At 42.0% G+C, this 23015-nt stretch overlaps 1 protein-coding gene across 2 annotated transcripts in view; it reads left to right on the forward strand.

The window, feature by feature from the left end:
• The window catches only part of RPS6KA3 (ribosomal protein S6 kinase A3), a 108721-nt gene that overhangs the window by 53926 nt on the left and 31780 nt on the right, over window positions 1-23015 (forward strand). For both annotated transcript variants that reach the window (XM_090062473.1, XM_090062482.1), the window contains exons 5-10: window positions 3517-3597; window positions 5266-5345; window positions 8342-8448; window positions 15648-15685; window positions 16055-16197; window positions 19534-19604. In XM_090062473.1, coding sequence (XP_089918599.1) covers window positions 3517-3597; window positions 5266-5345; window positions 8342-8448; window positions 15648-15685; window positions 16055-16197; window positions 19534-19604 — 520 coding nt within the window. The remainder of the gene's footprint in view (window positions 1-3516; window positions 3598-5265; window positions 5346-8341; window positions 8449-15647; window positions 15686-16054; window positions 16198-19533; window positions 19605-23015) is intronic.

The following is a 23015-nucleotide window of genomic DNA, read 5'->3' on the forward strand; positions in this document are numbered from 1 at the left end:
GATTTGTTTTTATCTTAGTGTTTGTATAAGATGCATATAGAAAAACCTATTTTGCTGTTGTGGCCAAAATTTCAAGGAAGAATTTATTTTCCTTTCCTTTTCTTTAATACACACACTTTTTATGATTTGTGTGGAGTATCAGGTTGTATTTTTGTTTCAGATTCTGCAGTTGTTGCCAGAAGAAACAAAAACAGAATAGCGTAACTCAGTTGAAAATAAGTTGCATCGAGATGTAAGCTGTCATAGATTCTGACACTTAAGAATTGAGCAAGTGCAAGATGAAAAATAAAAGGCTGTATAATGTCCTTTTCTCCAAGTGTATTTCTACCTTGTGCCTCCATTTATTTATTTGTTTTCAGTCATGGGTTTGTAGCGGCTTTCAACTGACTTTCTCCTTTTTGCTGAAACTGGTGGATATTGAGTGTTTGAATGAATTTTTACGTTAACATTTAAAATTGGTCCTGTGATACAAAGGATATTGTTCCTCTGGTAGCTCCAGTTAAATCTTCACAGAGTTTAAAAATTGGTTTCCATCCATTTTAAAGCCATTAGGTAGTTTTGATAATCTTGGATTCTCCTGGATGCCTGTAGCCTTCAGTGGGGTAGTTGGCTTTATTCACATCCTGCTTTGTGGAGGGAAGGGGAATTTAAACAGCAAGCAATAGGCTTCTCTCCCAGGCTCTGGCAGACATATTTATGGTGTGATCAACATGTTAATTGTCCATAAATTATAATATCCTACACGTTCAGCCAATTGAAGGTGCAGACAAATGGCAAACCAGCCACAAAGATGTTCCACATTTAATGTGCAGTATTATTGCGGCTGTCTTGTATCATGCCTTAAATTGAGTGTGCGCCATGTTTCCCCAAGCTGTATTGCATCTTTTAATTTTTTTGGAAGCATCTCTTAATCCAAAATCAGTGATAATGATATCCTTTAAGACTACTTGCTAATTGCAAACAGTTTTATTTCTCTCAAATATAGTGTATAGGAGAGAACTTTTTAACAGGGGTGCAGTTTTAGAAACTAGAATGAATTAATTGTAACATGCCCAACCTATTGGTGTTTGGAGTGGGCTCAGGAATAAATAGGTCTAAGACAGAGTCCAGCTTACTAATCAGCACTCCTTTTTTATTGAAGGATGGCTTTTATCATCTTTCAGTACTTACCCATGAGTGAGAGAACAGGGCTATACCAATCGTATAGGCTTATTGTATAAAAAGAACTGAAGTAGAAAGCTGTGTGCTTGAACAGATGCAATCCCACAAATAACTTTTGTGACCTTTTTGGAGATTCCTGATGTAAAGGTCAAACTTGAAATACAGAAATTCTTTCTGAGCTCAGTAGCCCATAATAGTTAAGTGCACTGAACGTTCAGTAATCTATTCACTGAGGATATTAAAAACTTGGTAACTTAGTAGATAAATGGTAATTGTTGGTCACTTTTTTTCATCCATTTCTATATTATTGGCAGGTTCAGAAAAAAGTAAAACAAAATAAACAAACAAAAACCCGTGGTTCACCCACTGTGTGAAAGGTGTAATGGTTGTATCTAATCCTGTCTGTGGGGACCTACCAAATTCATGGCAGGAATGGGCTGTGAAGCAGCTCCTTCTAATCTTGAAGGATCCCCTGTGCACCCCCCACCACTGATTGGTGGGGAGGGCCTGCTGCTTGCTCCTGAGCAGCGGAGGGGCAAAAATCAGTTTTAACTGCCTCTTTTGTTACTCATTCCTGGTTGGCTGAGGGGCCCTGGCAACTCCCGGTCTGTTACTGACTGGTCAGTTGGCAAAAACGCCACTGTTACTTATATAACTGTTGCCTCCCTGCTGATCAGGAGTAGGGGGAAGGGGCGGGGGCACATGCAGCAGAGCTCAGCCAGGCAGTGCGGTCTGTGGCTGCCCCTGTGATGCTTCACATGGAGCCTAACCCTGTCCAAGGCAGCATGTATCACGCTCCAGCCGGTGCCTGGAGGTGACTGCTCATGCTCCTGGGCAGACAAAGTGGGTAGAAGGCAGCTGGAAGCTGGAGGCAAGGGGAGCAGAGCAGCATCCAGGTAGCTGCAGCCACACTGGGAGCAGCCCTGCTGGAAGATGTGCGTACTGGCTGGGGCCATGCTGGTGATTGCAGGCCGGGGCGTGGCATGGGCTGCTCCAAGTGGGGCTTGGCTCCATGGGGAGCACCACAGGGACAGCCACAGACCCCACTGCTGGGGTAAGCTCTGCTGCATACGTCCTCTGCCCCCTCCTCCTACTCCCGATCAGCAGGGAAGTAAAAATCAGAGTTTTAAATATGGTACTGTTTTTGCCTCCTTGCTGGTCAGCAACAGATAAGAGGGCTGCTAGGCACCCTGACCCCTCACAAATCAGCAGCAAAAAAGCACCATATTTTAAACTGCAGTTTTTACCTCCCTACTGCTCAGGAGCAAGCAGCCGGGCTTCTCCACCAGTCAGCAGTGGGGAGCATTCAGGAGAACCTTCAAGATGAGGAGCCGCTGCACAGCCCACTCCTGCTGTGAATTTGGTAGGCCCCTCCCTATCCGTATTCTAGATAGTGAGAAACTTCAAATGTGAAGCTTTATCTATCTTAGTTTGGCAGATATTTCTAAAATTGTAAGGATGCCCAAAACATTGGGTAGGTGTCCTTTTTACCATAGGTTGCAAAACTCCAAATAAATAAAGAGTGACTTTGTAATGGTATAAAGTTGTTTATATTGGTGTAGTTTAAATCCATTCTTGTTTCTCTTAGGGATGTAAATACTGTTTTAAAAAAATATCGTTTTAACTTGTTGTAATTACAGTGGTTAAACAGTTAATTGGTCTGGCTCCCAGAGGGAGCTGAGCTGCTTACTTGTGAAGAGCAGAGTGCGGGGGAGGAGGAACCTAGTACCTAATAGCTAGGCTTCCCAGACCTTGGTGCAGCTGTTTGCAGTATCCTCACTCCCTGCTGCGAGCATCCTGGGCTGCTCATGGTAGGTGGTGGGGAGAGTACAAGCAACTACACTGTAGTCTGCAGAGCCTAGCTATAGGTACTAGTCCGTCTTCCCTCCTCACTCCTCCCTTCCTCCCTCCTGCCTGCCTTGCTGCTTTCCAGTTCCTGCTGGGGTACCATGAGGCTTCCCTTCCCATCCCCTGTCCCCCAACTTCTATGCTGGACAATGCCTTACCCTGCTCTAAATGATAATTGGTAAGCTATCATTGATAAACTAACTATTGGTAAGCCACCGATTTATCAGTGGCCTTATTGGTTAAATAATTAATCATTTAACCATTCACATCCCTGGTTCTGTTACCTTGTTTTCTTCTTGTAAATCAATGTTTATATTTTTTCAAAAACTATGAATATTTTGAAGTTCACAACGCTCACAAATCTGCTCTGTAAGGATTTTATGGAGCTACAGTAAGTTACAATAATAAAGCCAAAATGTACAAAAGAAATTGCCAAAATAATGGGGTAGGGAGGAAGTTTGCTCACAATATGAGCCCTAGTTTGTGTTCATTGCCTTTTTTTTACAGTTCGAGATCGGGTTCGGACTAAAATGGAACGTGACATCTTAGTGGAAGTTAATCATCCTTTCATTGTCAAGTTACATTATGGTAAGATTTATAAAAGATGCAATGTTTGTCATACATATTATTAATAAGAAATCTTGTCCATCTGCCACTCAAGTATGTGTTTAGAAAAATCATAGAAATCAGTTGGTTATCTAGGCCGTGATCCTGCAAAGCCTTATTGCATGTGTTTAGCTTTTACATAAGTTCGATAGTTGCTTTAAACCTGATCAGACAAATCACTGGGCGTATTTGTTAAACTTGTGCACAAGTCTTTGCAAAATGTGGTGTAGCCCAGTATTTCATAAGTGTAACAATCATCAATTGAAATCTAGATAGTTCTGTAAAAAGAGTTCATTCTCTATTCTTTGGCTACCATTGTTTCCGCTTTTTAAAATGCTTTTTTATCCAAGACTTGCTCTCTGAAGATCAGTACAAACCCCAAAGGATATTGGGTTCCATTCCTGTGAATTAGTAAAGATTCCTATCGATTGCTGCAGTAACTAGATAGGACCATAACATGTTCAGAGGAAGTACTGAAAATGACTAGGAGGGTTCAACCTGGTCCACACACCACAGGTGGCATGGGAAGTCTGTGTGTGGCTCTTGGTATAGAAGGGAAGGGACAAGCAAGCAGCACAGTGGCAGATAAGGCAGAAAGCAGAGTAGTAGATGGGGAGCTTGGGGAAGTAAGATGAAAGCAGAGCAGCCGATTGGGCCAGGTGAAGGGATAGGAGTTAGCACCCTGTGAGAGTGGAGGGCTAATGTGTGGCATGCTTACCAAAATAGTAGGCCCTCGCTGGTATACAGCATCTGTTGTTAACGGTACGAAGTAAACTGAAAAAGGCAATTTCACTTGTAGTTTGTTTCTTCTAATCTTTCAGTTTTGGTAATTGTAGGCTTGATTTAAAATAATATACTCTGAATGTTCAGACCTGTGACTTTTAAGTTGATAATATCCCTTTCAAGATTGGATTATTCAGTATAGCCTACTTCAGTTCTTTGCCCATTCCAATTTTAAATTGCTTAATTTATGTAGCTCCCACAACTCTCTTTGTATGATAACTGGTACACAGTACTAGATCTTCTTATAAAACTGAATATCCAGAAATATCCAAACCAACTATGAATATAATTTATTAGTCTGCTGTTTCACAAACTAGAGTTTTATTATCAAGAAAGAGGATGTGAAATTGTTTTTCATTGGTGATCTGCCTTTACTTTTTCTTCTGATATGACACATACTCATTTTTAGGTAATCTGAACTGTCAGTACTATAGCAAGGGGGGAGGGAGGAGCAGGGCAACTGCATCGGGTACCAAAGTGAAGGGATGCCAATAGGTGCTGCCCAGCTGGGGCAGGGCATAAGATGGAGCCACAGGCAGCTTGTCCAGGGGAGCGCAGGGAATGGGGGGAGGGCAGCTCCTGCCACTGTGTGCACTCCCGAGCTAGCATGGGCGGGGGCATGTGCTCCCTGGATCTGTGCACAGGGCCAGGGCGGGTTGCCACTGTGGGTTTGTCCAGGGCACCAAGCTTCCTTGCTATGGCACTGTGAACTGTCTTTTAATATTTTAAATGACCATCATCCACCATGGGTAGAAAATCTTTTTGGATATAGGAAGAAAAGTAAATTCCGATAAACTTGTTCTTTTGTTCATAATGGATAACTTAAAAAAAACTGCTTAATAAAAATGTTTTAATGGATCTTTACAGCTTTTCAAACAGAAGGGAAGTTGTATCTTATTCTGGATTTTCTCAGGGGAGGAGACTTGTTTACACGCTTATCCAAAGAGGTAAACAGTTATTTATGCCAAGCATATTTAACGTGGTGTTTAAGTTATCTATATTGGCAAACTAGATAAATCCCTACATGAATAATATTTTTAATTCCCAATGAGGGCCTGATGAAAAATGCCTTGCAGTCAAAGCTCATCTAACTTTATCCCAGCTGTGTAATTATTCCGATAAAAGATATCACCCAAAAAACAATCCTTGCCTCTCTATTCAAAATTTAAGCATACTTTAAAAATATTTTTAATCCAGGATCTTCTATTGCCTGTTGGTAGTCCTGTTGTGAGATTGTTGTTGTATAATTTAGGAGATGGCACAAGTAGGCAGGCAGTTTACCCATGTTGCTCCTAGACTCCTATTTTTGCCAGTCTATTTAAGAAACAAATGTTTCAAAGTATGCAGCTCATGCAGTGGTGTCTCTTTGTAGACACCACTACTGATGGCCTAAAATAAACGCTGTAAAGTGTGAATTGTCCCATTCCTTTTATTCAGGTGTTGCCTCTTGAATGGTTAATGTTTAGTTTCAATCTCAAAAAAGTTATTTCACTGTTTTGTGCTTGCAGTGCACTGTATTACCTTCTCATCAGTGGCTTCTCCATCTTCAGCAGTTTTACAGATGCAGGGTTTTTAAAGAATCCAATGGATATGTTCCTGTTGTTACAGGGCAGGCAGTGGTGGCACTGGGATGGGGGCTACAGGGAATTTTGGGGTGGCTATAGCCCTCCAAGTCCCCTCTAGCACTACCCCAGCTCAGGGCACTTGCTCTGTTGCCTTTCCCTCAGGAGCCCTGCCCTGGCCACACGTCCCCTGCCCACTTTGCAGCAGGGGGCTCCTGAAGGAAAGGCACCAGAGCGAGTCCCCCAAGCAGGGGTGGTACTAGGGTAGGCTTGGAAGGCTGTAGCTACCCCAGAATTTCCCTGTAGCCACCCCTCCAAGTGCAGCCCTGGGCTCTGAGCCTGCAGCAGGCAGCCAACCCTCACCCCACGCACAAATCCAGGAGGCACGTGCCTCCCCCAGGGGGGTGCACAACAGTGGAGAGCTGCAATTCCCACCCCCCACACCCCCGAACAAGCTGGCTGCGGCTCTGTCCTGTTCCCTGCCCTGGAGTAGCATTCACTGTCCTGGCTGGGTAGCGTCTGCCCCTGCTTCACTCCTTCCCTCACCATGGGGGGTCTCGATCTGCCATCCCCATGCTCCTTCTCTTCCCCACCTGCCCATCCTCCCCCTCTTCCCCCAGCTACCAGGCTGCATTCCTGGCTGTGTGCATGCTGTGGCTGTGCATGGCATTTATCAGTGACATTGTCAGTAGAGCTGCATGAAACTTCAGCAGCCATTTCGTTTCGGAGGTGTTTTAGCCCATTTCAGCACCTGAAACACCAAATCTGAAATGAAACGAAAGGCTCTGAAACCTCTCTGAAATGTTACAAAATGTTTGGATGGTTTAATTTCATTCTGGAGAGGTTTCAGAGCTGGGCTTGAAAGGAAACAAACTAAGAGGAGGGAGGGAGAAGGCGGGGCGTGGACTGCTCTGATACTGACATCTCTAGCTGGCCAGTGTCTGCAGTCTGTTCCTGAGAACCCTTCCAATCCCAGTGCTGTGAGGGAGGGACAGTAGCCTTCTGTCATCCCACATGCAGATCCAGAGGGGCATGCCCCCTGGGAGGAGTGTGGCATGGCTCCACAGCCCTCCTGGCAGGCACTGCCCCCTGGATCTGCGTGTGGGATGACAGCATGCTGCTGCTGCTGCCAGCTAGGGACAGCAGCAGCACCAATCTTCCTGGCATTCAGTCCCAGCCAGCTGTGGCGGCCTGCTGTCATCCTATATGCGGATCCAGGGACCTGTGCCCCTCGGGAGGAGTCTGGTACAGCCCTGCAGCCCTCTTGGCAGGCATGGACCCCCAGATCTGTGCACGGGATGACAGCATGCTGCTGCCGCCAACAAGTTATACAAGTTTTGCTTTGAACAGTTTGAGGTGCAGTTTCACAGAACCCCTGCACACATCTCCTTGAAACTTGGCAAGCCTCATGCCCCCTGAAGGGACTACCATCCCTGCAGTTTTCATCCGAATCAGGCAAGAAATGACAAAGTTATAGGCATTTTAGTGATTTCCCCATTGTAGCCTATGTTTCTAATCACCAAAACAGCGTTGAAGCTCTGAAACAGATTTGGCCATATTGAAACAGAACAGTGATCTGAAACAAATCACCGTCCCTCCATAACGGCTTAATCCGAAACCAAATCACAACATAGCTGTTTCACACAGCCCTAACTATCGGTCAAAAAAAGCCAGTTGTCAGTAATGTTAATTTTCCTGTTATTGATGCCAGTCTGATATGCGACCAATATATTGGTCCACCTCTAGTAGTAACATCACAAAGTGAGCAAGGTAAGATTCAGGCTCCTGACATCGAACTCTCCCTTAACTCTGCTCTGTGAAAAAGGTATTAAATCCTTCCCTCCTAAATTCTTATTTAAAATGATAGCAACGTTCCACCGTACTACGTTGATTTGTCATTCTTCTTTGCCAAAATCTATTTTCTGCCTGTCAAAGTTAGGGTTCCATGCTTTAATTATAAAGAAGGCCCAGGCAAAGTGTCTGAAGAGACACTAACCCAGTGGATGCTTTTGTCTAAGAGGTTCCCAGAATTCTGTGATTCCAGCACTGTGCATAGTACACTTTCTCTTTGTGCAATTCTAAAGATGCATTACTGTTTTCAGGTATAGAAGATTTAATCTTCATTTAGGAAAAAAAGATAAGGAGATGAGGCATCTGTTTCAGGAAGTGTCATTTTATACATGGAGAAATACACAGCATACATTAAAAGAAAACTACACAAATTTTGCTCCGTCCAGAAATTTGAAATAAGGGTATTTTATCAGAATAACTGAAGTCCCGTTAAGGGAAAGAGTGCTGTGCTAGACTCATAGTTCTTTCAGGGGATGCGCGTTGGAATTTGTATGCTTGGATTAATAAAATGCATTATTTTGCTTTTTCAGGTAATGTTCACAGAAGAAGATGTTAAATTCTACTTGGCTGAATTAGCACTTGCATTAGATCATCTACATAGTCTTGGAATAATATACAGGGACCTAAAACCAGAAAAGTAAGAATTGTTTTTTAGTAAATGCAATGTACTTAATTCTTGTTTAGCTAGCAGTTCTAAAATATTAAGTACCACTTACTATATGGCTAGTCTTTCAAAGCTAGAGACTTTAGAGGTCACTTTTTTCTAAAGTGGTGGATTGTATTTTTTTTAAAGCATTTATTATGTATGTTATACATTGGACATACGTTGCCTGTTTGTTCTATGCTGGACTGTTCCACTTCTGTGGAGCCATCTCTACGTTTATCTACTGCAATTCCAGTTTTGGATTGTCACTGAGAACACACATCATCAGTTGGGGTGGGGTGGGGATTGTGAATGGCGGTGGCATTAATCCCAGCATGCTGGTCAGGCCAGCACAGTGGCTCTGGCAGCTGCGGTGAGAAGCCCTCCGGTCTGGATCTGGCCTGCCTACTAGGGCTGTGCGACGCTTTAGTAGCCGATTTGATTCGGAGGAGATAGGGCGGCTGAATCTCCGAATCTGAATCAAATTGGGAGACCCATTAAAAAATCCGAATCAAATCAGGAGCCTCCCAATCAATTTGGAAATTTGCCGCAAACAAACTGGTAAGAGGGAGAGGGAAGGGGGTGATCTTCCATATATGGAAAAGGCTGGGGGAAAGGCTGCTCTGATTTTGACACCTGTAGCTGGCCAATGACTGTGATGTTTCTCTGTGTCTGGAGTGATCTGTGCCTTTGGTGAATTGTCTCTTGGAGCAGCAGCATCTGAAAGGCTTAGTCTCTTGCTAGGTAGTCTCTCTTCGTGTAAGTTGTATCCAATCCTTTCCTTACCCTTGCCTACAATCCCTATTGTTATCCCTATTTATTCCTTTCAACTCATTCTCCCCTCCCCCCCCCCCCAAATCCTCTTATTTGTTCTTGTTAGTCTGTCTTGATTCTTTCCCCCTACAAAAAAATCTGTGTTTTCCCTGACAGCGTGTCATCACTGTGCAGGAAAGCACAACGTATATCACACACGCACATTTTGCAGCACACCAAACGTTATGAAGCGTGCTGGAAAGGCAGGTGCCAGGTCTTCTGGCAGGGAGGGGAGAGGGGGCAGAGGGAGAGCTGCAAGTTCCTTCCGCCCCAAACACAGACACACACCCTCTTTCCTGGCAACAGTGAGTCTTCTGCTGCTAGTGGGAGCAAGGAGGTGGTAGCAGTGCCTGCACCTGCACCACCGTTACTAACCAGCAGCAACATGACATTCTGCAACCCAATTTCAGTTCCCAGTGTGAGCCTTCCAGTGCTAGAGGAGGAGCTGGATCTGGAAGCAGAGGAGCTGAGGGCCATAGTGAAGGAAATTCTGTGAAGGAGGGGGAATCTGAGTTTGTGCTCCACACCCCTCAGAGTTCCCCTAAAGGCAGGTCTCTTTTTCTGGAAGGCACATCAGAGGAAGTTGTGGGGGCAGGTGACTCAGCTCCTTCTGTTGTTGTGCTTCTGCCTGGTGAGGAGGGGGATAAGGCAGGATCCCCACCCTCAACCCAGAAGCAGGTGGGTAGTGTAGTGGGATAATTTTGAGGTAGCAGATGATCCCAGGTACACTGCCTGCCAGTACTGCTGAAGGCAGATCAGCTGGGGCAAGGAGGTGAAACACTTCACCACCACTGTGATGCTGCAGCATCTCGGGAGGCAGCACCCCCTTGCCCTTCTTCCCTCTCAGCCTAGCACTAGTGGGAACGTGTCCAAAGGGAAGTCCCCCTCTCACTCCAAAGCCCTTGTCCTCAAGAAGCAGAAGCAGGCCTCCAGGGACCAGTGGGGGGAAGGCGGAGACAAAGGGTGGTGCATTCTAAAGGTGAGCAAGGTCACCCAGAGCATTGGGGAGATGCTTGTTCTGGATGGCCACACCTTCCTTCTCCTTTGAACATCCAGGGTTCAAGTGGCTCATGGCACTCGTGTCCTAGTCATACTAAGTGCCCACACACACCACCTTTAGCAGGACGGTGGGCATGCAGACAGTAGTTGAGGGAGGAACTGCGCAAGGCACGTCTGCAGGTGGCCTTACACTTCACTTCATCTTGGACATCTGGAGCAGCTGGGGTGGAGATCATGCCTACCTCTCCCTCACTGGGCACTGGTGCAATCAGTCAGGGCATCAGTGGGCTCTCCTTCAAGTAGAGGTGATGGATGGGTTCCACATGGCTGTCACGCTCCAGCTAGACTCTGCCAGCTTTACCCAGCAACAGATGCTGTCAGCACTCTCCTCACAATCTGGAAAGCCCCTCTTTTGTTTATTGCATGGGTGTGGCCATGTGCTGGGGAAACCCCATCCCCTGTGGAAAAACCCTGCGAACATTTTGGAGGGAAAATGTGACCAATCAGGGTCTTGAAATTGGGCTTGTCATCTGGCCTATAAAAGCTAGGGTTGAGTTTCTGCCTGGAGAGAAGCCCAGGCATCCACTGCTCAGTGGGTAGGCCTGGCCAGCTTCCCATGGCTTCTCCTGCCTCCGGAACCATAGGCAATCAATTGTGCACCTGTTTGTACCGGTTCATTCATTGTTCTGTTCCAGGTGTAACTGCCTGCACAGCCACATCCACACCAGTGGTGCATAAGTAAAAGATCAAATAAAAAAAAATGTTCTGGAACCATTACGAGTCCACCTCTCCCTCTCGCAAACTAACATCAGGGGATAGAACCCACCGGGGTAGCAGTCACAACCTGGCTCGTGCCCCACACAGTGGCAAGGGAGATCATGGTGGCCATGAACCGCATAGTGCAGGGGTGGCTTGTTGGGCAGGGAAAGCTCACCTGCAGGTTCACGGTCACTGACAACAGGGGCCAAAATGGTCAGGCGGTGTATGATGCCAACAAAGTTGGCTGTGTGGCACACAAGTTCCACCTCATTGTCAGGGAACCCTTGGAGGGGGACAGGGCTCCCGGTGATCACTACCAGCCAGTTCATGTCAAAACGCAGGAAGGCATGGGTGACTGGTGCCTCCTGAGTCGGGGGTGGGGGCACTAGATCATCTATTGGGGGGTTTCCCCTGCCCAGCGGCCAATCGCTCAGCCTGGAACCACCACCAGCGAGGCTGGAAGTGCACTTCCATCAGCACTTCTGGTTTCACAACTGGTGCTTTCCGGGGATGCACGGCTAATCTCATGGGGTGCATGTGCACCCCCTACATGTCACGAATGCAGGAAGCTGCCGAGCTGCTTCCACTGGAGCATCAAGGAGGGCAAGGTGCTGCAGGACAAACGAGCAGAGCTGAGAATCCTGCAGCACAAAATAATGCAGGATGTGGAGGCTAGGTGGAACTCCACATAGCTGATACTGAAAAGGCTGGTCGAGCAACAGAAGGCCATCCATGAGATGGCCTTGGTCGGGGAAATTGGTATCGTTGTCCCCCTTAACAAAATGGAGTGGGATACAATCTCCCAGATCTCGGTGGTCCTCAAGCCATTCCTCAAGGCCACCGAGCGCCTCAGCGGAGGATCTGCTTTCCCATGCTAACTTTCCAACCACGAGCCAATCTCTTCCACCACAGCCTCTGCCAATTTTGGCCAAGGGTATGGCTGCAATATTGGGGTCCAGAGGCACCAGAGCCCACCATCAGGCAGTTTGCATGGAGGCCTCATTGGCTACTTATCTCACCAAGGACATGAAGCTGCTGCACTGTGACCCCTTGGCCTATTGGGCAACCCGCAGCCAGGTATGGCAGGAACACCTGTCCTGTCCTCTAACCAATGTTCCAAGTAAGAGGGTGTTCAGCATTGCTGGGGATGTTGTGACACCCCACCACATATCTCCTTGGATCCTGGTTCGGTGGGGCAGCTGGTGTCCCTGAAGGTGAACCTCCTGAGGTTCCTCAAGCTCCACTTACAGACAGAGTCAGTGCCACCCTCCTCACTCTGCACCTATATACTTTTTTTAAACTTGCTTTCAGAACATTGAGGAGCACTTTCACAGAACCCCCTGCACCTATCTCCTTGAAACTTGACAGGCTTCATGCCCTCAAGGGGCTACTATCCCTGTGGTTTTCATCCAAGTCTGCAAAAAAAGGACAAAGTTATTTTAGTGATTTCCCCATTATAGTCTATGGCTGAATCTCCAAATCAACACTTTGATTTGGGGTGGGGTGGACGATGCCTAATAAAAAGTGCTATTGCTGATTTAGAAGGACTACACATTGGAAGCCTGACTGCCCATACATATTCTTCCTGTGCTTTGTACAACTGAATACATATGCTGTTCCTGATGTTTCTTTTAGTAGGCCTGTCTTTGACTTTCCTTTCAAAACAGGAAGGAATTTTCTTTTCTTTTTTAAGAGAGAACTGCCCCAGAGATTCAACTTATATCGTAGACTTAACTGGTATACTTGAAGATATTTTCTCTAAGCCAAAAATGTTTCTATTCAATTAAACCAGGATAGTCTGCAAGAGCCAACTTTTCAGTACAGTTTTTTTCAGTTTCTTCTTTAAACTATTCATTGTTGAAAGGCATTGTGCTTAGGACAGTCTTACTTGTAGAATGTACTTGAGATTCTTTCTTTTTTTTTTTTTTTTGCATTTTTCTTCCACACTTAAGATGTTTAATTTGTTTAATTCACATGGAGTTGTTTTTTTTTTTCTTTTTCCATTTTTTTTCTTTAAATGAAAGCATATACTTCAATCACAAACCTTGTGGTCTTTCTGTTTGCAACTATCCCAATCAATGCTGGTGCAGCAGGTATCAGAGGGCATGTGAATTATTCAATTCTGGTATTTCCCAGCGACTTTTCATGCCTATGCAAGTATGATTTGGTTGAAAACTTATCAAATCATGAAGAGTTCAGGAAGATGAACTTTTTCTGGGTAATTAAAAAATATATCAAGCTCACTCTGAAAAAGATTTTTTGCAAAATAAACATTTTTAGATGGTGTGATGTTTTTATATACAGTTGGAGCATCATAAGCCACTTCCACAAGCAGCACAGTTACATATTTAAGCCATATTTTTGAAGCTGTGCTGAACTTCACAAGACTGGTGAGCAACCAAGAAAGCAAATGAGTTTTAAACTGCATTAATTTATAAGCCATTAGAAATAAAGGAGTGAGGAAAACCTGTTTGCCAAGTAAAAGAACAAAAATATTAAGGATCTTTTTTCTGTTTGTTTATATAAAAAATAGGTTCTATTTATTAACAACCAAAATAGGAGAGGGACCCCTGCATATTCAGCATATTTTTCCTAAAAACCCTTCATCAACTATCTGCATAAATTCTTCACAGATTCCTACTGTTGATGTAAGCTTTGGTGCATCTGGCTTGGAGCTGACTAGCAAAGGTCAAAATTATTTAGAAAGTTTGGATGAGGTCCTCATTCCAATTTGATGAGTTATGCTTTCAAAAGCAGTGTGGACTCTTGATGTCAGCTGAAGAGACTGATCCTGAATGTTTCAGGAGAGCCACTCCATATATTATGGCAGGTTCAAGTCCAACGAAAGCCTGCAAGGTGATGGCAGTCAGATGGCAGTTTAAGTTTAGAATTTAAAGGGACTGGACCATAACACATGAAATTGTTACTGCTCCTGTTGAACCCAAAGGTAGATAACTAGGTAAATAACATATTTAATATATGTGTACTAGGGCTGTGCAGAATAGCACCATTTCATTTCGACTTCCATTTCACCATTTGTAAGGGACAGTATTTTATTTTGCCGTTTTGAAGCACTATTCCATTTTGTTGAAGCTGCTTCGCTATTTTGATGTTTCGCCCATAGGCTATAATGGAGAATCATAAAAATGCCTATATCTTTGTCCTTTCTTGCCTGATTCGAATGAAAACTGCAGGGATGGTAGCCCCTTCTGATGGCATGAGATCTGCCAAGTTTCAAGGAGATAGGTGCAGGGGTTTTTGGGAAACTGCACCTCAAACTGTTCAAAGCAAAACACGTAACACTTGCTGGCAGTGGCACCCTGCTGTCATCCTGCATGCAGATCTGGGGGCCTGCACCCCCCAGCAGGAGTTTGGCACAGCCCTGCAGCCCTCCTGGGGGGCCACAGGCCTCCAGAACTGCCTGCCGTGTTTCAGCCGGCTGCTGTTGCCGGCTGGGGAAATAGCCCAAAGCCACTGCCATCCCCAGCTGGCAGCGGCAGCCTACTGTCATCCCACATCATCTGGGGGCCCTCACTCCCCAGGAAGAGCTGGGGGAAGACTGGGGAGCTGGAGAATCCAGCCAGGAACTGGGGGAATGTTCAAGGACCTAAACATTCCCCCTGCTCTTCCCAGGGGGCGCAGGCCCCTGGATCTGCGCACGGGTTTCAGAGGTGGCCTGCTGAAACCCCACATGCAGATCAGGGGCCGGTGCCCCCCCCAGGAAGAGCTGGGGAAAGCAATCAAAGAGGTAGGGAATCAAACAGGGAGCTAGATGTCAATATCAGAACAATCTTTCCCCCTCCCCCCTTTTCCCCTCCTTCTCCTTAGTTTCTGTTTTGCTGCAAGCAAGCCCAGCTTCGAAGCTTGAAATGTTTTGAAGCTTTCTAAAAGCTTCAAGTGTGCTTGTTTCATTTTTAAGCCTTTTGTTTCATTTCAATTTCGCTGTTTTGAGCTTGAAACGTGCCCAAGTGTGTATGCAGAGAATTGTTTTGGTCTGTTTTCATATAACCTTACCTGCTCAATTTGAGAAACACTAAAAATGCAACTGTTACTTTAATACTGTGGATATAGCATACTGTAGGTGGACAAAAGCCAGAAAATTCAGCATTCAAAAAATCTATTGTTAGTTAAATGCGTCTTCCAGTTGCATGTAGTTCTAAAGAAAGATTCCAGATTCTTTCTTAGTAAGGATTTTGAATGGAAATGGATTTGTGGGGAAGAAGGGGAATCTGAACAGCAATATGTATCTTGTTAATCTCTTGCCTTTACCCTGTCTTTTATTTTGTTTTTTTATGTAGGTATGATTTTGTATAAAAAGTTGGAGAAATGAGAGTTCCCTTAATTCTGATTCTGCACACTGTCTTGCCTAAGCACAAACATAAAAGAATCATAAACCAAATTCATGTTAATTTGTGTCTTAAGACCAGTATTTAAAAAAATTAAATCCTAAGTTTTCCGCTAACAATTTTTTCCATGTTTTCATTTATGTATCTCTTCAACAGTTGATATTACTCTTCAGAGCTGTATGCTTATTTTAGGTTCATTTGACCAGTACATTGAAAAAAACAAACAAACAAGGTTATAAGAGTTTTCAAAACAGCGTTTCCTCTTTTTTTTTTTAGCATACTGCTTGATGAAGAAGGACACATCAAATTGACAGGTGAGTAAGGATAATTGACAGGTGAGTAAGGATAAATTCCTTTATTTTAAGCTCCATCTTATCAAGAGTTCTTAATTCAGAGCAACTGACTGGATTTGTTTTTTTTAAAATGAAGAATAAAACCCATACTTTATTTTCTGTTGTAAGTAATTAAAAACTAGGAAAGCAGATGGTATTATTTAACTTGGAATATCTGAGATGATGATATTTAAATAATATATGAATATGTAAATATTAAAATAAAGGAAATTTATATAGATCCTTCACAACATGAAGAAATTTGCAGAGTTTGTTTTATAAGTCTCAGAAAATACAAAAGTTGCCTCTTTAAAGTATCAGACATACTTTTTATATTACGATATTTTCCAGATTTTGGCTTAAGCAAAGAGTCCATTGATCATGAAAAGAAAGCCTACTCCTTCTGTGGGACAGTAGAATATATGGCCCCAGAAGTAGTTAATCGACGAGGCCATACACAGAGTGCTGACTGGTGGTCTTTTGGTGTTTTAATGGTAGGTTTCTGGTAAACAGTAGTAATATTATGCTGCTTTAAGGAAAGCGTGGTTAAAATAAAATCAAATAGTAATATAAACTGGGATTAAAATGGACTGTAAGGGAGTGGGTTATGACTGGCTAAACCACTGGTTCTCAAACTTTTTGGGGCTGTGTGCCCCTCTTAAGTTTGTTACACTGCATTATATACCAATGATTCGTGGTTCTGAATAGTTTTTAAAAAAAGGTATATTGTCTCTGCAACCACACTAAACTCTCCAGAAATCTAAGAAAAATTGTAGCTTTCTGTCATTTTTTCCCTTCAGTTTTGTCCATTTATATTTCTCTTTTCCCTTCTGCTTTCCTATTCTTCCCTCATGTGCCTTCTAGAAGTTCCTTGCACACCCCAAGGAGCATGCATATTTCAGTTTGAGAAACATTGGGCTAAACCAGTCACATGAAGGTATTGGTAATTAGCAATACTGCACAGCTGGGACCAGAAGCATGGACCAGATCATCACTGATACTATTCCACCTTTCTTTCTTTCTTTGCTTGATTAGAATATTATTCATATGTTGGTGGGGGGTTATGAAAGTTAACTGAGACTGTAAGAAAAAAATTAACATTTAGAAAACCTTATTTTTAAACAGAAAATAAAATTCATTTAGATTAATATTCTGAAATTTAATTCAGTCTTAAAAAATGTAACTACTAAACTTTTCTGAATGTTTTCTCTGCCTCAGTTTCAGACCGGTAGAGGAACAGATGACAGCTATTTTGTTTTCATATAGCAAGATCATTTAAAATTTCACTTAACTATTTACACTTTCAGTTGTTTCTCAAACCATTCGTGGGTCATTTCTTCAAAAAGCAGCTTTTATTGTGCTGTGTGACTTTTAATATTTACAACAAATGCATATTTTTAAAATGGCTGATTTGGCATTTTTAGCAATGCTAAATAAATTATATTTTAGATCCATGTGTAGTTTTTTAACACTGAGAACTCTTTCTAAAATGAAAGATCTGTTTTAATGCTTCTGTAAAACCTGTGTAATTTTAACAGTATAGTCTCTGTATGTGCCTTGTGATCTGGTAAGGGCACTCAGTATGTCTGAAAATATGCCCAGACACCTTTTAAATTGTTCAACATGCTGTTGCGGTCTGAAAAATGATTGCGTATAAATGGCACCTGATCACAGACTAATGCTGGTATTATCATTCTTTTAGATGATCATTTGTATGTCCTACTGAAACAATACATATTTGTTACATTTGTCATTGTAAGCGTAAGTGACATTAAACAGCTTCCTGGTTTGCACATTGTCAAAAAATTACTTAAAATATGATTACAGACTCTTTAGTATCCATAATGGAATAGAAACAAAGCTTAGTTCCAAGATTACAGGTTGTTTCAAGAACTGGTAATTACAAGAATAAAAAAAAATTTTGTAAATTGAGTTGTTAGAAATAGAAGCCATTAAGAAACAAAAACATGGCTAAATTTCCCTTAATACTGTACTTGGCTCTGGGGTTGAATTTAGGAATGTTAAAAATAGCCAACTATTGCTATTAGTATTTTTTTAAAATGGGCCAAAAATATACAAAGTAGTTGCTGTTCATAGTTCTAAGTAGTTTTTTGGTCATGTGGGTTAAAGGATATAGACATTTTATACAGTATCATAATACTAATCAGCAAAAGGCTTACTGATTTTTCAAGTGGTGCAGATTGAAAATAAATAACAAGAGAATTTGTTGCATCACACAGGTTACTTTCTCCTCCTACTGTCACAAATGTAGTTCAGTTTGAACAATATATCACAGGATAAAAGTTGTTGTTTTTATCCTGGCTTTCTTTGTCCCCGGCTTTGGCACACATCTAAAACAGGCAGGCGCAGGAGAGTTTTTTACACTGCCATCTGAAATGGCAGTAAACTAGAATCAGCTCTGATTGTCCTGAGGAGAAAAAGTGGTATTTCAGATAATTCAAGGATAACTGAAGTGGGACAATAGGCTTGTACATCTGTTGAATCCCAGAATAAAAGGCTTTGTCCCTGGAGAAATCCGGTGTCTATTTTTAGCTTCACACTGTACCATTAAGATGCATACAGTTAAAGTGTAGTCTTACATTAGAGCTGTCTTCAACACAGCTTTATGAAATGTGTAGTGAAATATATCAAAGTGAGGAAAATTTAAGTTAATCTGTGTTAGCATTATATCAAATGGAAGGGGGGATTTTAAATGAATGATTAGTTAAATATAGTGTTTTCAAAAAAGTGAAGAAAGAGAAAACTTAAGCTTCAGCAACCATATGAAATTGGCAGCGTCTCATACTTTTTGTTTTGTACTATAATCTTTATAAAAAGCTGTGTATTAGGCATGAGCTGTAGAAACTGAGGGCAATTGTGCTTGCACATTTTGTTTGACTATTGTGGTTGAATATGTAGTCATTGTTACTGTTCACTTGGTTCATGTATACACTCTTTTTTAGAACAATACATATACAGTATATCCATATTAACATGGCTGTTCACATTTAACATTTATTATCTCCTGACTTTTAATGTACAACCATGAGATTTTATTAAAACATTTCACAGTAAATTTCTTGGTGCTTCTGAAGTCAAAGGAAGGGTAAATTAGCCTGGGCAGAGCGATGTACTACTGTATCTAGATGGCTCCAGATATATAAAAGCTATCTTTTTCAAAAGCAACTTGGATATCTCTATACTATGTTGGAATATGTGAAAGACGCATTTTGTATGAAGGTGCCATTTTTACAAGGTCAGTTTCAGAGTAGAACAGTAAAGGTAACTGGTGCAATATTGCATTGCATGCATGCACAGTGCAGCTTTTTATGTGAGCCCTTAGAGTTGGTTACAAGCCGTATATATTAACCACTTTTAAATCATGCATATCTTTACTTAAATATATTTATAACAACAAATTTACATGAAAAATCTCACTTTTGCCATCATTTAAACGCATAGATTTTGAGAAAAACTGAGCAATAACTTTGTCTTGTGAACTAAAATGGTTTTGCTCAAACTTTCAGAGTCGTATTTACGTAGAAATGGCATATAGAACATTATTATCTGGAAGGTGAACTCTAAAAAAAAAAAAAATCAAAAGGTTCTAAACACAGAGTAATAAAGGAAACTCTTTTGGCCTTAAGAACAGACAGTAGGCTACCAGGTGTTCATGTTAATTAAAATCTGTGCTACAAGAAATTGCTTTGCAGAAGCTTAATTGTTGACATGCATGACCTTTAAAAAGCTAGGCTGCTAAGTAGCTTTGTCAATAATTAGGTTTTGTCCAGGTCTTTTAATGTAATTGATGAAAGTTTTACTCTATACAGTTTGAAATGCTCACTGGTACTCTACCTTTCCAAGGGAAAGACAGAAAAGAAACCATGACTATGATTCTCAAGTGAGTACACTCTTATTTATATATCTCATCAGGTATTCTACAGGGATGCCCTCCGGGCTGCAATATCTAATTTCTACTCTTCCCTCATTTCCAAAGGTACTGGTAAATCCTCACTCCCTATTCCATGCTATTAATTCTTTCCCACCTATCTAATTTGCCCTTTCTTCTACTCCTTCCCTGTGTTGAGCAAAAAATAGTTTCATCCTTCTAATCTGGTATGTCTTTTATTTGTGTAACTATATTCTCCAGCCCTGTGATCTCACCAGTTTTGTCCCCCTAGTTCTTGCATTGGACTTCTCAAAACTGTTTTTTACTCCCTGTATGTTTCGGTGACTCAGTTTTCTAAGAAACTGAGTTGCTATCTCCTGGCATTTTTCCCTACTTGTTAAACTCTGCATCCTCCTTAGTTTGTTCCCTAGGCCCTTGTGAACTGTCTTTAGCCTTGAGAGTCACCTTGTTCACCCTCAGCTATTTTCAGTATGAGTTTTGCTTTCGTTATAGCGTGGAAATTGTGCTCCACTACATAGTCAGTGGTTTTATTTCTTCGGATGACGGCTCCCTTTTTCCTTCTCATTCTCCTCAAATTAATTGTCACTAGGAGATGGGGGAAACCCTTCTTCCTGAAATGACCGTATGCAGGTGTCTGGTTTCCTCATGATTCCATTTCTACACGTCAAACCATGATTTCACTTTGACTAACATCTGTCTTCTCTATGGGATCATTTATATATCATTGATCCTTTGCATTGTTTTTCACCTCTTTTGTCATGCTGTTTGTACAATTCTAAATCACTTAAGTTGAACCAAGCTGTAACTACAGATGGCTTTAATTGTCCACAGACAGCCTGTTTTATTATGGCTTCTCTTTTAGATTTCTTTAAATGAGCGCCTTAGACAAGAGGAGCATCAATAAATGCACTTTTTACCTATTTTCTTCCTCTGGCTGATTCAGCTCTCCTATTTGCTTTCATTCTATATAACTTTGGCCTTGAACTTCCCTTTTCCTCCCTCATCTTTTATATCTGTGAATATGGTTATTTGTATCAAGTTATGCCACAGTCTCAACTCCACATTGAATAACAACATTCTAGCTGTTATTGCTTCTCAGTTTCAACTGTCAAGCAAATGTGGACTGTTGCTGCCTAATTCATAAATACAAGAAGCACAACCTATGTGACCAGGCTTAGACCACACTGCTGCTTCCATATTCATTTCAGGAAGCTAGTTTGAACTTCCTCTTCGTTTTTAAGACCTATGGATTTGTCTGCCTTCGGCTCTTTTACTTCCTTTTCTGTACTTATTTGCATGGAATATCTCTCAGTCCCCAACATGGTTAGTTATAAACACTTTCTCTGTGCTCTTGCCATATGAAATGGTCTTGTTTGTTTCTCTAATTAACTGACTTTCTTTTTTTCCCCCCCAATCTCATTTGAGCACATTTCTCTCCTTCTCTATGTATCCCTCTTTCCCACCATCTACATTTTAATTTCAAATGTATAATTGTATTTTATTGGAATAGCTGTATAAAAGGTTTGATATAAAACCAAGAACTGCATTATATAAGTTTTGCAAGTAATTGTCAATGGTAGCTTTTTATTAGTTGTAAATGAAGTATAAATAAGTTGTTATATTTTTGTGACTAGAATACACAATTATATTTTTGTGAATAGAAAACTGTAGAACCTCAGCAAAACACACAATCCTGCCAAAATTGCACTTTGGTTCACCTCACAAATTGTTAGATAACAGCATCTGTCTTTTCTTTGTATTAGTAAAATTTTATATTTTCATCTGCACAATACCCTTAGAACCTTATACTGTTACAGAGCTTGAGGTGTTCAACACATTTTTCACTGGGCATTATTGGAGTTGTATTGCTTCACTTCACTTTTTCATTCCCCAAAATGCCCTGTTCCTACTAATACTCTTTTATTTGCATGGACTCTTAGGGCATTTGCACACATGGTTGCACTGCAGCACCGGGCATTTTTAACAGCTTTTAAAAGTGCCCAGTGCTGCGGTTCATGCGGTGCATGCATTTGTATAGATGGCAAAATGCACATCAGCGCTGAGAAAATGGTGGCAGTGCACCTTTGAATTAAAACGCATCAAAGGTGTTTCAGTTCAAAAGAACACCACTGCCACTTTCTCAGCACTGACACACATTTTGCTGTTTATACACATGTATGCTACAGCACTGGGCGCATCAGCTTACGTGTAGGGCAGACCTGATTAATCAAGACTGCTCCGATGCACTGGAGATCCAGTGTGTCGAAGCAGACAAATGTACGTGTATAAATGCCCTTAGTTTGTAAAAGCAGGGTAAAGAAAGGTTTTGGTTTATTTTCTACTTCCCACCTAAAATAGAGGTGCTTTGTCATCTTGATAAATCATAAGTTGTAGCAGTGAGAGGAATTTTTTATGCATCTATCTTTCTCTCCAGAAGAGAGATGCTTTTGAACAGGATTTGTGTCTACCCATCAGAAATAAACTAAATTGCTGTCATTCATGTAGCTATGTAACACAGACTTTTAGGCCATAGTAGTCTCACAGGCTTTCTGCTACATGAAGTGGCCAGTTCAGGATTTCCAAAATCCTGCATCAGAAAAGAGAACAAACCATGATGGTCATAATTACTGCAATAAGGTATATTGCAGGAGTACTTTTAATGAAGCAGGAAGTATCACTTCTGGATTTGCTCCTTTTGTCTGCTGAATTGCATTTCTGGAAGTTCGTGTAGGTTTATGCTTTAGCCATAGATGTAAAACTTTCCAAACCAGTCAACCTTTCTTGCTGACATCTGAGTTGCATCCTGTTTTTTTTGAGGAGCTGTTTTGTACGATTGTATTTTAACAAAGGATTTTGTTTGTTTGTGTTCTGGTATAATCACACAACATCTGGTTGTCTAGTCTGTTGTGTTAAAATAAGGGCACACAGTTGTGCTATAGCAGCCACCAATAAGCAGTTTCCAGTTTCTTACTACAGCATAATCTCATAAATCTGGATACCAAAAATCCAGAATTATAACAAATTCAGCATCCCCCCCGATGCTCCAGGACCAACAACCACTCCCCCACGCCCTCCCAGACACGGAGGGGAAAGCTTGTACATGATGGCTGCCACTGCCATTCACCACCCCGCGCCACTGCTCTGCGTATGGCTGCTGCTCCGAGACCAGCTGCCACTACCTGGCCTGCTTCGCAACCAGCCATCGCACTGGTTTCAAAGATCTGGCATTTTCAAATTTCTAGCAAGTGCTCGGTTCCAAGCATACTAGATTTATGAGGATATACTGCGTATACTTTGTTCAGCCATGAGTAGAATTGACATCAAGTGACAGTAGAAGGGGAGTAGGAAGGGCTTAATTAGGCTACTAGGTGGAAAATGCATGTGTAAGGATGTCTGATTGAC

The sequence above is a fragment of the Crocodylus siamensis genome, chromosome 1 (genome assembly GCF_052110815.1).
Source record: "Crocodylus siamensis isolate JL-2025a chromosome 1, ASM5211081v1, whole genome shotgun sequence".
Taxonomy (NCBI): Eukaryota; Metazoa; Chordata; order Crocodylia; family Crocodylidae; genus Crocodylus; species Crocodylus siamensis.